We start from the raw sequence: 17,028 nt of genomic DNA on the forward strand, positions 1-17,028 counted from the left end.
TTGTTAATGCTTAAAACTATTCCTGTGCCTTTCTTGAGGTCTCAAGGCATTTATAAACAAAAAGTGAGGCCATGGTTCTGCGTATCTCCTTTAAGTAGTGAACGCTTCTCAGCACAGAAATGCCAGGAAAATGTGGCCAGAAAATAACAAAATCCAGAACTCTCTCTACCCTGATCAGTGTCTGTCTCACTCATGCACTACACAAACCAAGTGCCATGTGGTAAGAAGACCTGATATGACGTCTAAAAAGCCTAACTACAATGTAGGTGTCGTCTAGAAAGTCGGGGGTAACCCCTCATTATTATATGGCACGAGCTACTTCCGGTAAAATCGTGCGCTCCGATTGGCTCCTTGGTGGGCAGAATTTTCCCGTAATGCCTGCGGGTGATCATGGACTTTCTTTCCAAGGCACCGGCTTTCAATGTTACAAAAAGCAAACAAAATTATCTGGGACTCAAAAACGGCCAAAACACAAAAGACAAACAAGAGTCACCGAGTTACTCCAGAAAGGAGCAACGAAGAGCATTCAGAAACCACGAACAGAAATTTAGTTTTGAAACCGCTAGCCATTTCTTCTGCATGTGTGACTCAACTATGTTACAAATATGACGTGATTGAAAGCAGCGTCACGCCTCATTATGACAACAGTCTATTTTAATCTTAGAAATTAAAAAAAAAAGCCATACAATAAACTTATTAACCTCGCTTGCTTGGTCTTTACGGGAAAATATCAGACGAAGGTCTTGATAGTACGGACCGAGCCATAGGTTAATACTTAGCTGATAAATAGTTATTAAATGGCATTTATTCCAACTCTGAACTCCACAAATCAGTTATTTATTTAAAAAAAACCCTGCACCCTAAACATACACCTAATATGTTCCCCAGTCCAACACCAATCGTGTCTAACATCATTCTGAAACCAAATCAGACATTAGGAAGTGCATTATATCCAATCTCAGCTAAGGAAGGGAATTGAAAAGATTTTACAGATTCTGCTTATACTATATAATCAGTCCATATGTCAAAGCAATGGCCGTAAACGAGATTCGCTGAGACCTGTGCGAGACATCGTAGGACAGAAGTAAAACGTACAGCAGAAATCAAAAGGTGACCAACATCTGCCAACGTTCCTTGTGTCCGAAATCACTCTACTCCCTATATAGGGAATTACTATATAGAGGACTATATAGTGAGCTCATTGGTAAAAAGAATAAAAAAAACAAACAAACAAAAAAAAAAAACACTTTTGGATACTAGTCCATCATGCTGGTACTTACGTTTTTACTGTCGCACAATGAAAACGTGTCAGATCAGTCGGCTGGTGGGTTTTTGTAATAAATACATACAGTATTATACCAAGTGTATTTCCCACATTAATAAATACAAAGTACTTGCATATTTCAGGTTTTTTTTTTTTAAATCAAGGCTGAATGCTTTCTTCTTTGCCGCTGCCTTTTATTAAATCAAATTTGAATCTCGTTTAATTTGATTTCTTTCGGCACGGACAGCACTACAAAATGGCGTCCCCACTATATAGTGCCCTATATAGTGTGTAGAGAGCGATTTTGGACACGGGTTGTCAAAAGACGCGTGCGCCCTCTTTCGAATGCTGACGTAATCAAGCCGGACGTTTTGTTTGTTTTGATAGCAATCAGGAAAGTTTGAAAAAAGCAGGCAGTAAGCGTCATTTAAACTCGTTTTTGTGCAATACTTCGTTTGGCAAACAGTCTTCAAAACAGCGGCACTGACACCTGGCTGACACTTCACGTTTCGAAGTCTCACACAAGTCTCGTGAAGATTGTGCGGATAAGCGACGCCTGCCGTGGACCAAACGAACTAAATTCAACATGGCTAAAAACCAAATAGGCTGATAAGTGTAATATTTAATTGCAATTAGATGCCGATTAGGGCTGTGCGATGTCCCCTTAATTGGCATCGACGATGTTTACAGTGCAAACATCGTGATGGACGATGATATCGGGGGGGGGATTTTAATACCACGTTATTAAATATATTATTATTATTATTATTATTATTATTAAAAGTATTAGATACTCATCCGAGGCTTTGGCACGTAAAGGAAAAAAAGCGCTAGGTGATGTGGAATATTTGGCCTTGACAACGGATATGTGGTCCAGCTGCAACATGATGCCCTATATGTCAGCTACCGTACATTATGTGGAGTCCAAATGCCTGCAGACGAGTTTCATGCCAGAGACACATTCAGCGGACAATTTAGAAGACGCATTGCGCGAGACACTTGCCGAATGGAAAATAGAGGAGAAAAAAATCGCCTGTATAACAACGGGGCGAATATTGTCACAGCCATCAGGCAATTGAAATGGCCGTGGTTAAGTTGTTTTGGGCACAATTTGAACCTGGCCATAACCAACTCGCTTGCGCAACAGAGGGCCAGTACAGACCGAGCGTTTGGAGTTTGCCGAGCAGTCAACACTGCGTTTGCGCACAGCTGGCTTCGGAGAAATGAGCTGCGCAAAGCGCAGGTGGAAATGAACCTCCCCGAGCACTCACTGATCACGGCAAGATATTAATCAGCTCTAACAATGAAAGACTAGTATTCAAACTATGAGAAGAAACTACACTTAAGCTATTACTCATTGTTTATTTACACCATATCAATTGAAGATGCGTTTCGGCCTTTAGTGCGCACTTGAACGCGGTAATTTTTCCAATTTATTAGTGTTTGAATTATTGCACCAGCTTTTAAAATCATGATTTAATATTGTTTTTTTTTACTGTCTTTACATTTATCAGAATCACCTTCATTCTTCCATTTGGTTTGACATTATGGCTTAGAGTGGACCATTTTGAGTCTGAAAGTAGGCCTATTTACCAGATTAAAGTTATTTGACTTCTGCCGAAGTCTGCGCTTCACTGCCGTTTGATAAGGTGAAATATTTCCCGACTGAAGTCGTTAATAGTGGCTATTTGTTTGAACAACATGACAAATTTTACATTAAAAGTATAGTGTAGGCTAAAAAATGAAGTCAAAATTTATTATTAGTAGCATACTGTATTTGTGTAACCACGTTATGTTCACTAGCACGTCCCTGCATCATAGCCTACGTGAACAAGCGGTAATAGGATATTACTTTATAATGATTTATATAATTATGTATTTATATATATGTTATATAATATATTTATATATTAAACAAAACTAACTAACTAAACTAACAAAAAACTAACTTTTTAGGTTAAATAGGCCCAGATGATACCGTATATGCATGTTTATGACAGGAGGGGGCGTGGTATCACGATGGTGGCTCTCCATCGTGATGGATGACCACCATCGTCGATGGACGATGGCATCGTCTATCGGCACAGCCCTAATGCCGATACGAGTCACGATATAAGGTTACTAAAGCCGAAAACGTAAGAAATAAAGCAAGTTTAAAAATGATTCAAGTTCCCCTTTAAATTGTAGAACTGAGTATGGGAAAACTTGCAGAATAAAGATAAGCTGAATATTTAGACATGAAATACAAACATTAGTTCTCTGATTCAATTGTGTCATTGTATTTTAAGTACAGTGGCTCTGTAGTTTACATTTCTGTTTGTGGTGAAACATGGCGTATTTGATACCTTAATAAATATGGTTTGGTTCAAGACACCAACTTCATATTTTGTGAATAAATTAATGAAGACATGCTCTTTCCACAGGTATAATTCTTTTTATGGTGGACCTTGTCAAACACGAGCAATGTGCATTTGAAATAGGTGTGAAATGATTTTTTTTCCATTTTTAATGCCTCATAAAGCAGAAAATTGTATTTGTTTTCAAAAAATACTTAGCCACCAAAATAGTTCTACAACATGAAAAATAAATACCAAAATTTGAAAGCTCTAATGTGCTTCAATGTGGAAATACAGAGGACCAAAACTCCAAAGATCCACAAATGCATTTTTTTAACAGTTTTCAGCAAGCTATAAACTGACAAATATGCAACTGTGGATGATCTTTTATAGCAGTTAGAGACATCTAGTACTTAAGAACAACTCCTGAAAATTTCATGCATGTAGCATGAATAGCTCAAAAGTAATGACTTATTGAACTTAGCATTTTTTTCTGTACCACTCGTTTTTACAGTAAAATCAGCATAGCGCGCCATTTTTAAAGCCCCAATATCTCAAAAACTCCAAGATATAAGGCTGAAATTTTGTATGGTGTTTACTGGGAATAACAACATTGGTTTGTGAAAGCATGATACAAATTGGAGATGGTCAGTTGGGAACATTTTCTGAAATCTGGTGATTTGAGGTGGATTTACCCAGATGGGATCTTTATCCTCGGTACCAGATGTGCTGCTTGGCTGGGAAGCAGAGTCAAATACACGGCGTTCCTGGAATTTTAGTTCATGTTGCATCGAAAGATTTACAAATTACACAGATGCCCCTTTTCCACCAAAGCAGTTCCAGGGCTGGTTCGGGGCCAGTGCTTAGTTTGGAACCGGGTTTTCTGTTTCCACTGACAAAGAACTGGCTCTGGGGCCAGAAAAACCGGTTCCAGGCTAGCACCAACTCTCTGCTGGGCCAGAGGAAAGAACTGCTTACGTCAGCGGGGGGGGGGTGTTAAGACCAACAACAATAACAAGACCGCGAAAGATCGCCATTTTTAAGCGACGAGAAGCAGCAGCTGTACAAACGCGAAGTCATCCATTATTATTATTATTGTTGCTGCTTCTTCCGTGTTGTTTTTGCTTCGATATTCGCGCCAAGGTTTATGCAAACGTAGCGACGTAACTGATGTATACAGCGACGTAACTGACGTATACAGCGATGTAACTGACGTGGCTTCCCTTAGCACCGCGAGCTATGGAAAAGCAAACTGGTTCTCAGCTGGCTCGCAAGTTGAACGAGTTGTGAACCAGCACCAGCACTGACCCCGAACCAGCCCTGGAACTGATTTGGTGGAAAAGGGGTAAGAGTGGAAATGCCACATATTGCTGGTGTTCCCACCCTTACTCGAAATGATCATTTTACAGACAGACATTATAAGTACCACTGGTGCCATCTTTCTTCATGAAATGAAGCCATGCTTTGGACCTCTCAGCCATGATTCATTCTTGTTGCAAGTTTCAAGCAGCATAGATGCAGTGTTTGACATTACACGATGCATGAGTTTTTGCAATGAACAACCATCAGAAAAATACCCTCATGTAACCTTTGGAGGCATACGATTCCAAAGGATCAGACAATTTGGAACTGGTGCTTGATTCCCATCCCTAGTCTCAGCCTTGGTCTCTCAGCCTACAAACCGACCAATGTGCGCATTATAGGAACACACCAATGTGATTCATACCCCTTTTCCACCAAATCAGTTCCAGGGCTGGTTCGGGGCCAGTGCTGGTGCTGGTTCACAACTCGTTCAACTTGTGAGCCAGCTGAGAACCAGTTTGTTTTTCCATAGTTCGCGGTGCTAAGGGAAGCCACGTCATTATGTCGCTGTATACGTCAGTTACGTCGCTACGTTTGCATAAACCTTGGCGCGAATATCAAAGCAAAAACAACACGGAAGAAGCAGCAGCAACAATAATAATAATAATAATGGATGACTTCGCATTTGTACAGCTGCTGCTTCTCGTCGCTTAAAAATGGTGATCTTTCGCGGTCTTGATATTGTTGTTGGTCTTAACAACTCCGCCCCCCCCCGCTGACGTAAGCGGTTTTTTCCTCTGGCCCAGCAGAGAGTTGGTGCTAGCCTGGAACCGGTTTTTCTGGCCCCAGAGCCAGTTCTTTGTCAGTGGAACCAGAAAACCCGGTTCCAAACTAAACACTGGCCCCGAACCAGCCCTGGAACTGATTTGGTGGAAAAGGGGCAATAGATGACTTGCAACCACACGATCAAAATGTGCTACGTCATGAGCGTCCGCCATGATGGTGGATATACAAAGCAACTAGGATGGCAGCTGCTGAAAACGTGTCTGTAAACAATGCTGAATTTCCTCATTATTACCACGATTTGAACCGTCCAGGGAAGATTCAATACAAAGAGTAAATGGATGTGTGGTTTTGACTCATATTATTTTAAAAAATTAGACTTTTCTGAAGACGCTTCTACCAACCATCGAGTACGAATACAGGTCATTTCGCCCAGTGACCATTTCCTCCAACAGTTAAGACATTGTCACATGCACCATCAATTATTTTATATTTCAAGTATTTGTTCAAAAAAAGGAGGAATTCTCAATGGAATTTGACTGAAGCAAAACACATTTTTGTAAAGCAAATGAGTGCCATAGTACGTGCGCTTTGACACTAAAGAGCGTACTAAGGGGGAGGTAACCATGTAGGCCCGTGCCACTTGCTGACCCTGGGATGAGTTCACTCCCTTCTCATTGCAGTCTGCTCGCTTGTATGTCTACGTTTCCGGCTGATCATATTAAACCTTCAGGCACGGAGCAGCGCTCTCACGGGGGCTTCATTCGCGAATCCCGGCCCGAGGTGGGGTCCTACCGACCTGAGACCGTGCTCTTTCAAAGTGGGAGGCTTGGAGGAAGGTGCCTGTCAAGTTTGGCTTTGCTGTGAGCTCCCCTGGCCGAGTTATTAATTTTTAAAGCTGGCTGAATCATGTTAAAACTTTAAGCGCTTTCGCAGGGCTTTCGTTCGCGAAACACAGGAATACCTGAAATATAAAATAATTGATAGTGCATATGAAAAAGGCTTTGGACAAAATGTTTTAACTATTGGACGAAACAGTCATTGGATGAAGTGTCCCGATCCCCTCGTCTCCTCTCCATACTAAGCCTCAGAGTTTCCTCGCCCTCTTTCCGAATCACGGACGGAATTCTAAAAAATTGGAACGTGCCACGGTCACAAGTACCGTCGTGACCACAACCATATACAGCAATGATATGGCATAGCTAAAAGAATGCTTAAGGGTTGTTTTACAATCAGGGTACAAAGTTTGGGTCACAGGGGTCCAAAATTCAAATTGGTTCTTGTACCAGTTTTTAAGTGAAGGACAAGTTAAAGAACAGATTTCAGGTCATTTTTTGACGCGTGTGTGTATGGTAGTTTTGTGTAATCTGCTATGAGACGGGAGAAACAAATGAAGTGATTCTCGGAGAGGACATTTTTTTTTTTTGACAATTCAGAATCCACTACTTCCATAGTGCTTTTAAATATAAGGCTGTAAGCTTTGTGTTAGTTGTCTCTAATATTTATGTCCCAATATCTTGACCACATTTTAGGATGAAAATAATCATTTTAGATATGTTATTTTATATTGAAAAATTAGCTGTCTCGGAGAGGACATTTTTTTGACACAATTACATAGGGCTGCACGATTATGGAAAAAATGATAATCACGATTATCTTGATCAAAATTGTTATCGCGATTATTAATCACGATTATTCTTGATGTTAGGGAAATCACTTAAATTTTATTTCACTATATTCAAACAAACAATATGAACAGCTTTCAGTGCAGAATGAAATTTAAAAGAGAAATTCTGATTTCCAAATGACAAATAAATGAAATTTATCCAAGAAATTACCAAAGGATGAAGGAACTGAAAACTCAATTGCAACAATTACATAGCATTATACTGAATGAGGCCTACAAGTTTTTAGCTAGAAAGACCAGCCTATCAACATGCTCTGGCTTTAAACATGAGCGAAGGCAGGTCACAGCATTGCCTCCAGTGCTAAATACGCTCAATCTGTTACCTACTCTCACGCCATCACCCCTTGAAGAAGATACCGCCAGTGTTGCCAGACAGTGCTGATGTTTTCCGGCCCAAAATATGTTCAAATCCGCCAAAATGCACTTAAAACCACCCAATCTGGCAACACTGGATACCGCTGCACTGAAGCTCTGCGCACTTGGCTTGCTTGCTTATTTAGGCGGAGTAATGAAACCTTACATGCGTCGGTTCGCCCCCTAATGGTTTGGCGGAGTACTGGTCAAAAAGTGCTTGATCAGATATGCAGCAGAGCTCGCATTTTAAATGGAAATAAATCGCGATTTTCATTTAATTTAATCGTGGCAGCCAAAATCGCGATTTTCGATTAAATTCGATTAATTGTGCAGCCCTACAATTACATACTAATTTGATCAAAATAGTCTGAAAACTTACTGGCATTCAACATTAAAACTTAACTACGTTTCCAATGATATGGAACCAAATATGTGTTTTATGGTATAAAGAATGATTTAAGTGCATCCCTTTTGGAGCTACCTGTGGTCAAAAAAAGCACTTTTTCTAAACGACACGAGTAATTTTGCTAAATATGACATATATTGCCATACATTCACCAAAAATAACGTTATCACCAAATTTTTTTTGCATGGTAAATAGAGCTATCACAGGGCTACAATAAACAACCAAGTTTGTTTAGTCAAGCCTTTTGATATTGAAGATAATAAGTGTTAAATGTGATTTTTAGCTCGCGCAACCTGATTGTAAAACAACCCTTAAAGCAGTGGAAGCACAAAGAGAGTTGCGCACACGTGACTATGTTTTGTATGGAATGTCGCTTGATCCCACATTTGTATATCCACCAACATGGCCGACATCTGGGTTTCTATTTTGCTTTGACGTCACTTGCAAGTCAAGGATTGAGTACTGGTATACTTGCTTGAAATGGTACCTGGCTATTCCAGGCTCACAATAACACAGCAAGTGGAGTGCCAGTTACTGTGAGCAGGTCAGGATTCCGTATCGTACATGGAGATGGATACAACTATTAGGATCTTGCTATTTGCCATGTCTTGTTGACGAGCCATACTTTCTGGTACCAGTTTCTATCAGTCCTTTGGTGCATGATGATATCAATGAGCTTTGAAGAGCACTTGAATGGTATTCCATATGTGACGTAACCAAAAGCATTTCATCTGCTCTGCTGCACCGGAGTCGTGGCACCATTTTCAGAAATCACCCCACCTGCACATCACTTTGGTCGTCTGTCAAATAGCCTCTTCTTGTGAAAGTTGGAATTCTTGACCATAATGGATGACAAAATGGACCAGACACTGCTCCTGACTGTCTCAACAGAACAGCGTTAGCCCTATTGTTGGGAGATCACAAGTCTGAATAAAGACAATGCGACAACCATCAAGAGAGCAAAACTGACTGTGTTCTTAGGCTACATCCACACGACAACGGCAACGAGATTTTTTTTTTTTTTTTTAAATATCGCGTCCACATGGGCAACGGATCAGTAAAATATCAGGTTCATATGGCAAAGCAACGCTTGCTGAAAACGATGCAATACACATGCCACACCTCTACGTGCGCTGTAAGACGGCCCCATCGGAGACACCAGAACAACAGAAGTAGACGCATGCGCATAACTGCGCATGCGCACAGTGACTATCCCTGTCACTGTCACACGCACACACTTTCTCACTCCCTATCCTATGGATATAGTCCCTTTAAATCACGTGTTCGTTTTTTGAATGGAGACACGGAAAGAGGAATGAACGGGGGTAGATGGAAGCCGGTACGCCAACATTCTGATATCCTCCAGAATTCTTTAATGGTCCGGAATAAATTGAATGTTACACGGTGATGGATTACTTTGTTCTTCTACGCCCTTTTTGAGGAATGTGTTGTCGGACTTAAACCAACATCTGAAGAGGTGAGATCGCTCCTTTTTTTTCCCTATTTTTGCTGGCGGGATTGACTCTGCCCTAAGGGCTATTCTCTCACTCTCTCACTTTGCACCATTACACAATAAATATTCACAGTGAAAATATTTTGTAAGCGCGTTTCATGAACCAAGTTATAGGATTTGTTGACAACTCGCATCGAGTTCGTTACACTTCTACCCGGCGTGAAGCACATGTGGTTGTGACATCATCGTAAACAAATCCGTTCTACTCATCCAGACGACTTCGCAACGGCTCCGTTGCCAGATTTTTTCACTCTGGAACCCGTTCTCAAAAGACTTTGTTTTGGGGCACCCAAAACGGCGGTGCCATGTGGACACCAGGCCGAAACGATAAACAATTTTATCAGATTCACCTGAATCCGTTGCCGTGTGGACAGGGCCTTAGGGTAGGAGGGAAGGCACTACTCTTTCCCCCGGTCAATCAGAGGGGCATTAGGCAATGTGGCCATCAGTGAGTTCATGTATGTGGAAGAGGGCAGGTAGTGCTTTCCTCTATGTTGCTCTGTGACACATCAACGGCAATTTGGAAACGATGTACAGTCTGGTTTCATGTTTCTTGAAGGAAGCATGTGTTTGCTAAATGCTCCATGGTTTGTTGGGGATTGTTAGGTCATGGGTGCAAATTGGCAAGACTGAATTTGGTGTGTGTGTGGGGGGTTAATCTATCTATCAGACATTTGACACACAGCTTGTGAGATCAGTGTTTCCCCCAGCACTTTCCAGGCAAGGTGGCCGCCCTGGGTAACTCGACCGCCCGCCCTAGCAAGGTTCCAAGAAAAAAAAAAATGCGTCCAAAAAAAAAAAAACCGAAGTGGTAATGCATTTCAGCGCAGGGACTGACAGCTAGACTAAACTGCGGCACCTAGTGGTTGGATATATTACTACGCCATATGTCCTCGAGGCCATATTTACAAACATTTTAATTTTAAATTCAACGGTTCAGCGGGAAAGTCGAGACGTTGCCATTATCGTCGGTGGAATAAGAAGGTAAGTTGTATTTGTAACTGCTCATCTAAACGGTGCATTTGCACTGTTACAGTGAAATTTAATTTTCATGTACTAATATAAGAAAGATAATATAATAATATAATTATATAGCCTAATGCTATATAATGTTCATGTGCTAATATAAGTAGGCCTAATATAAATGTATTAAGGTAGGCAATATAAATTATGGCTGTTGAGCACTTTTTTTATGAGCACTTTTATTGGCCAGGAAACCATTTTACCTCAGTTTTTGTAAGTAGTTGTGACATTTAATTTCAATAAATACCTATTTTACAGTTCTACACAGCTTTGTTATTATTGTAGTACTACTACCCCCCCGGACTATCTGTGCAACGTGTGATGCGTTACGGCCCGACAACCCCCCCCGGACCACTATCCGTGCCGCGCGTGATGCCCACCGAAGACTCACCACCTTGACTAAGCAATTTTCTGCGGGAAACACTGGAGATATACATGTTCCTAATGCTGACGGTTTCGACACCTGATCTCGCCACAACCTCATCAGCACCTTGTCCAAGCCAACTTAAACAAAACACACTAATCAACTGGTGGAATTCAAGTTATCCAGTTTGATGAAGGGAAGTTGGAGATAAACGACCTCTCTGGCCTCATGAAGAGGTCATACGTGAATGCAGATTCAGACCCCAGTTTCAACTGGTAATGAGAATGCACTCAAACACAAACCAAACCTCTGTTTATACAACAAAAACTTTGGGATAGAAATGCTGAAGATGGTGAAACCATATTTTGTATACAACAACTGATTAAATGTTCGATGACTTGCAGGTTATAGATGACACCGAGATCAGTTTTCAATCCTGCTACAAATGTTAATGAAAACAATTACATGTAAAATCTGCTTTAAATGTCTTATGCCAGGAAGGAGGTGGCATGCTGATGCAGTGGTTAGCACTGTCGCCTCATAGCAAGAAGGTTCTGGGTTCAAGCCCAGTGACCGACGGGGGCCTTTCTGAGTTTGCATGTTCTCGCCATGTTTGCGTGGGTTTCCTCCACAGTCCAAAGGCATGCGGTTAGGTTAAATGGCTACTCTAAATTGCCCATAGGTGTGAACGTGTGTACACGAGTGTGCAGAAAGGAACCAGCCACCCAACTACTGCAATTCTGTCCAAGTCAACCAAACATGGTTTGCCTCAAGCCCGGATCAGGTTTGGCAGTGACAATGATGCCGGGAAGACACCACATGAATTCAGCCCAATTTTATCATAGTCGACAAATTTCTAATGTCGGGCCCGGATATAAACATCAGGAACGAGCCTTGTCGTCATGTGACACAATCAAAGGACACTGTCTGGGACGCTCCACGACAAAAAGTCTAGCATGTCAGAATTTTTTGTATTTTCTCACCTAGTTTGTCAACATCTACGATAATAGCCATGATTGACAATTTCTCGACCCACAAAGACACGAATGATGATTGGTCAGGCTCAAACTCGCAGTCTCCTGATCAAGACACAGCACTATGATTTCCTAATCTGACACGGCGATCATCACGAAAGACAGAATATCACGTTGTCTGATCCCGACGTTTACATTTTTACGTCTACGGTCCGTATCCAGGCTATAATCCTGATACGCATCGAACTGCCAAGTGTGAACAGGGTCTCCAAAACCTGACTGCAATTAAACAAGGAACAAAGTGTGTAGATGAAGAAGGGATTATTCCACAAGGGCATGCTGAGAAGCTTGGTCATTCAGGAAAGACTCACTGCTCCTCTACATCGAAAGGAGTCAGTTGAGGTGGTTCGGGCACCTTGGATGCCTCCTAAGGGAGGGTTTCTGGGTATGCTGCACCGAGAGGAGACCCCGGGGCAGACCCAGGACACGCTGGAGAGATTATAGGGGTGTTCACACGGCAACTTTTACTCCGGTGTAGCACCGGGGCTGCCCCGGCAGAGCGTTCACACGGTACAAAGTTATACCAGTGTAGCCCCTGAAAGCTGCTTAAACCGGTGCAAATCTAACCCTGCTCAGGAGGTGGTTTAAGAAATTTACTCCGGAGTAAATGCTAGTTTGCGGGGCAGCACCGATATAAAATGGGACGTCTGAACGCTACGGGGGTCGACTCGCTACGCGTGAGGAGAGTTGACTACATATGGGCATTGCATAATTTGTATCCTGGTATTTTGCGCTTCCAAAATGGCGAAAATCAACAACGACAGAACTGCGTGTCTTCCAGTGTTGCCAGATTGGGCGGTTTTAAGTGCATTTTGACGGATTTGAACATATTTTGGGCTGGAAAACGTCAGCAGCAACACTGGTGTCTTCATCCACGTTGTTTTCCCGGCGCTTGGTGATGCCATGACAACCGGGAAAAGGAAGTGCATTTTCACGCATGCGCATATTTCATTTCCGCATTATTACTATCGTATAGACCCTTCCCACGTGACGTCACGACAAACGCGGCCGCCATTTTGGACATGAACTACCAGTAGTCTACCACAGCCAACAACGAGGAACGACGGCGAAGCATCGAAAGGAATATAGCCATCAAAGAAAGTTTTTACTTTCAGCAAGACTTCCATCATGCCATTATATTGTTGTGCACCTGGATGTAGTAACCATCAACACACAAGGCAAGATTTATCATTTTATCGGATCCCGACAGATGCTGACCGACGGAGAAGATGGATGGTCTCTAAAATATTGGCAAAATGATGTTTATTGACATAGCAATCGTGTGTAACGGGAAGCATTTGCATATCCGAAGTGTTGTGTTTACATCAAAGATAAAATAAACCGATATGACAACGACTGCTGCTGCCAGGTTGGGGGGACAAACTAGTAGAAAGGAAGTGTGCCAACACACTTCCTTTGTGGTCGATTCTGCTTTAAGGTAAGATGCATTTAATTATTCGTCTGCTGTGGGTTTGGAATCGGTAGCCTGACCGATTCGTTCATGTTTGTGGTGCCATTTGTTTGTTGACGCGTGTTGAAATGGAAGATTGGTTGTTGACATGATTTCCAGTGATGCTTTGGTGCTGCTGTGGATCAGATGTGTTGAGTAGCCTGACTGTTTTTTTTTTTTTCCTTGCGTGTGGTATCATTGTTGACGCGAGGTTGTTTTTTGAACATGCCAACGCGGATACGATTTCCCCTGATGAGTTATGACTTCAGACGTGATGCGTGTGTGGAGTCCGCGTGATATGTGCGTAAGATAGGCTTCTCATGTGTTTGGAGATCCGCGCTCTGAGACAAGCGCAAGCTCCCCCCCCCCCCAAGGGAAAAAAGGGACCCCCCGAAAATATCGGCATAGTTCAAACACTGGGTTGGAGAAAGTAATGGCAAATAGTGAGTGCACAAACCATAGAAGGTAAACTGTACACAGCGCCAGGGCAGTATGATGGTATGTCTACTTTTAAGGCCAATTTATGCTGACAACCCAGTCCTCGCAGATGGTGTCGCAGACGGTGTCTGCGTAGCCCCCCCACCTTCGCAGACGCTCTGCGCGCACCTCCCAAAAATTGTGACCACCGCAGAAGCCTCGCAGACAAGAGGGCTCTGATTGGTCCACTCTACATCCGCTGTACACGCACTTCCGCTTCCCTACTTTCCCGGTTTGTTTTGTTTTCACGACCGGCATTTTTAAAAACACGAGCGAAGATGGAGCAGCATGAAGAGCAGTTGATTGAGGAAGTACGTACATCTATACGACTCCAGTTCTAGTCATTATTAAAAAAAAAAAAAAGTTCTAGTCATTATAAGTAACCGGAGGATAAACACTCCACTAACCACACCCACCAACTACTCCTAGCGACTTCGCACCCCCTTGCGTTGTGGCGGTGAATAACATTGCGCACGCCTATACTCCCCGCTCAACGATAAATTACAACTGTCTGCGAAAAGCTATCTGCGAAAGCCTTGTCGCAAGAGCATGCAGAGGCCTTTAGATTGTGTTAGCTTATCAATGAACACACTCGTCACTCGACGAGTTTCACGTCTTTACGACGGATACTTAAATGTGCGTTAGGTATTATTGTTGCAGTCTAAACAATCATTGTAGCAGCTAGATGAGCGAGAACCGAAAGGCTCTGTGCCATAAACCGTTATTTCTTCATGTCCAAAATGGCGGTCGCGTTTACGAAGGTCACGTGAGTGAAAAGGGTCTATAGCACGGTCGCAAAAACTGCCGTGTGAACGCAAGTGGGGCTAACACGCTTCTCTCTAGTAAGCAGGGTTGTGATGTGTGAACGCTCCACAAAATTTGCACCGGTGTAAGATATATCGCAACAAAATACATCGGTGCAAATATGTGCCGTGTGAACACTCCTAATATCTCTCGGCTGGCCTGGGAATGCCTCGGTATTCCCCTGGAAGAGCTGGCTGGGGAGAGGGAAGTCTGGGCTGCTCTCCGGATCCGGATCAGCGGTAGAAGGTGTGAAACCTGTAACTGAATAGCTATGTTTCGGATTGGCACAGGTTTTATTGCGAAACAGCGACCAGTGTGAACATGACACCTCCATAATTGACGTGTGTGTGTGTGATTTGTATAAACCGACCGTCCATAGTTTTACTTGGTCACCTGTATTTGGTTTCTAGAGAGAAAGAGAAAGAGAAAGTGTAATTCGGATTATTTGTGAGCTCTGTATCCAGCAGAACAGACCCTGCCATTAACGTTAGCATGTTAGCTCATGTTAGACGGCTAATTATGAGTTATGCTAACAAGCTCCCTTCAGCGAGCTCAAATTTGGAAAGCTACCACACATTTCTTTGTAAACATGACTAGGTTTACCCAAGCAAAATACTTTTTTATTTTGTAAAACAAAAAGCAACTCGTCAGAATGTATAAATTAGCTACAGCTAGCCATGTCTTGTCGACTGATTAGGGACAAGGGCCTCTGCTAGCTTAGCTTTACAGTAAACAAGACATTACAAATTCACTATCTTGACAGAATAAAGGGTTTAATAAATTATATTCGCATTTTCTATTCGTACACACACTGAATAAACATCTGCCTGATTGTCCGACAGGCTGTCAAGCGTTTAGACCGGAGCTCAGCGCGGATACTGAGCGCTTGGTGTTTTGTTTATGTAGCTCGCCAGTTAGCATGTTAGCTTGTGCCCAAGGCTCGCTCCTGTCTCTCCGCTAAACTCCTCAGAAACATCCGCAGGCACTTACTGGGCCTCGGGCGCGAACGCTGCGGGCTCATGTCGATGTTGAGGTCGATCCGTCGGCGAGGTTCGTTATTTTCCTGCTTCAGTTTCTCCTCGATTCGGGAGAGTCTCTGTTCCAGCGACGACATCTTGGAAAAATTCAGCACCATCGGAGCGTCTCTCCGCAGAAACTCCACTCACTCACTCACACTCTCTCTGACTCTCACACACCACCCAGCGGTGGAAACCGGTACTACAGCCAGAGCAACACCAGGGTGCAGTGTCACATTAACCTTCATCCTACCAAGTGGGGTCCATCTGGACCCTTTTCAGTCACGTGACCTTCGTAAACGCGACCACCATTTTGGACATGTAGCAGACTTCGGCTCGAATTGGTTTGAATGCGAGGAAGGCGACAAACGGAGAACATACAAGAAAAAGGAGCGAGATGCAGAAAACACCTTCGCTATCCAGCGACGTGGGGCATTTACAGGGCGAGCAGAGGGAGAGATAACAACAGTAACGACACATTAGCAACGCCGTACAGAAATGACGGTTTATGGCACAGACCCTTTCGGTTCTCGCTCATCTAGCTGCTACAATGACTGCTTAGACTGCAACAATAATACCTAACACACGTTTAAGTATCCGTCGTAAAGACGTGAAACTCGTCGAGTGACGAGTGTGTTCATTGATAAGCTAAGGCTGCTGGGCCATAGAAGGTTCACGCTGCACGCTACACGTTCACGTGAAGAACCGGACCCTGGGCCATTAAACTTCATGCTTGGATGTTCACGTGTTGCGTCTGTTCTACTTTGACCGAGTAATACAACAATATGGACTCTTCGGATGACGACGATTGCCTCATTCTGCTTTTACTGAGACAGAGGAAGAGAAAAAGGAACAGAATTTGGAGCCGAGAACACTTCCTTCTGAGAGAAACCCGTGGTGAATTTCACCGAACATTCTATAATCTGCTTGACAATCCCGATGAAGAACTATTTTTCAATTATCTCATTCTCATCTCATTATCTCTAGCCGCTTTATCCTTCTACAGGGTCGCAGGCAAGCTGGAGCCTATCCCAGCTGACTACGGGCGAAAGGCGGGGTACACCCTGGACAAGTCGCCAGGTCATCACAGGGCTGACACATAGACACAGACAACCATTCACACTCACATTCACACCTACAGTATGGTCAATTTAGAGTCACCAGTTAACCTAACCTGCATGTCTTTGGACTGTGGGGGAAACCGGAGCACCCGGA

The 17,028-nt window shown here is 43.0% G+C and overlaps 1 protein-coding gene across 2 annotated transcripts in view; it reads right to left on the reverse strand.

Moving 5' to 3' along the window:
• map2k7 (mitogen-activated protein kinase kinase 7) overlaps positions 1–15,961 on the reverse strand; it is a 53,462-nt gene extending 37,501 nt beyond the window's left edge. For both annotated transcript variants that reach the window (XM_060898882.1, XM_060898881.1), the window contains exon 1: positions 15,788–15,961. In XM_060898882.1, the coding sequence (XP_060754865.1) occupies positions 15,788–15,932 (145 nt within the window). In that variant the 5' untranslated portion in view covers positions 15,933–15,961. The remainder of the gene's footprint in view (positions 1–15,787) is intronic.
• Positions 15,962–17,028: the final 1,067 nt, after the last annotated feature.

The sequence above is a fragment of the Neoarius graeffei genome, chromosome 18 (assembly GCF_027579695.1).
Source record: "Neoarius graeffei isolate fNeoGra1 chromosome 18, fNeoGra1.pri, whole genome shotgun sequence".
Classification (NCBI taxonomy): Eukaryota; Metazoa; Chordata; class Actinopteri; order Siluriformes; family Ariidae; genus Neoarius; species Neoarius graeffei.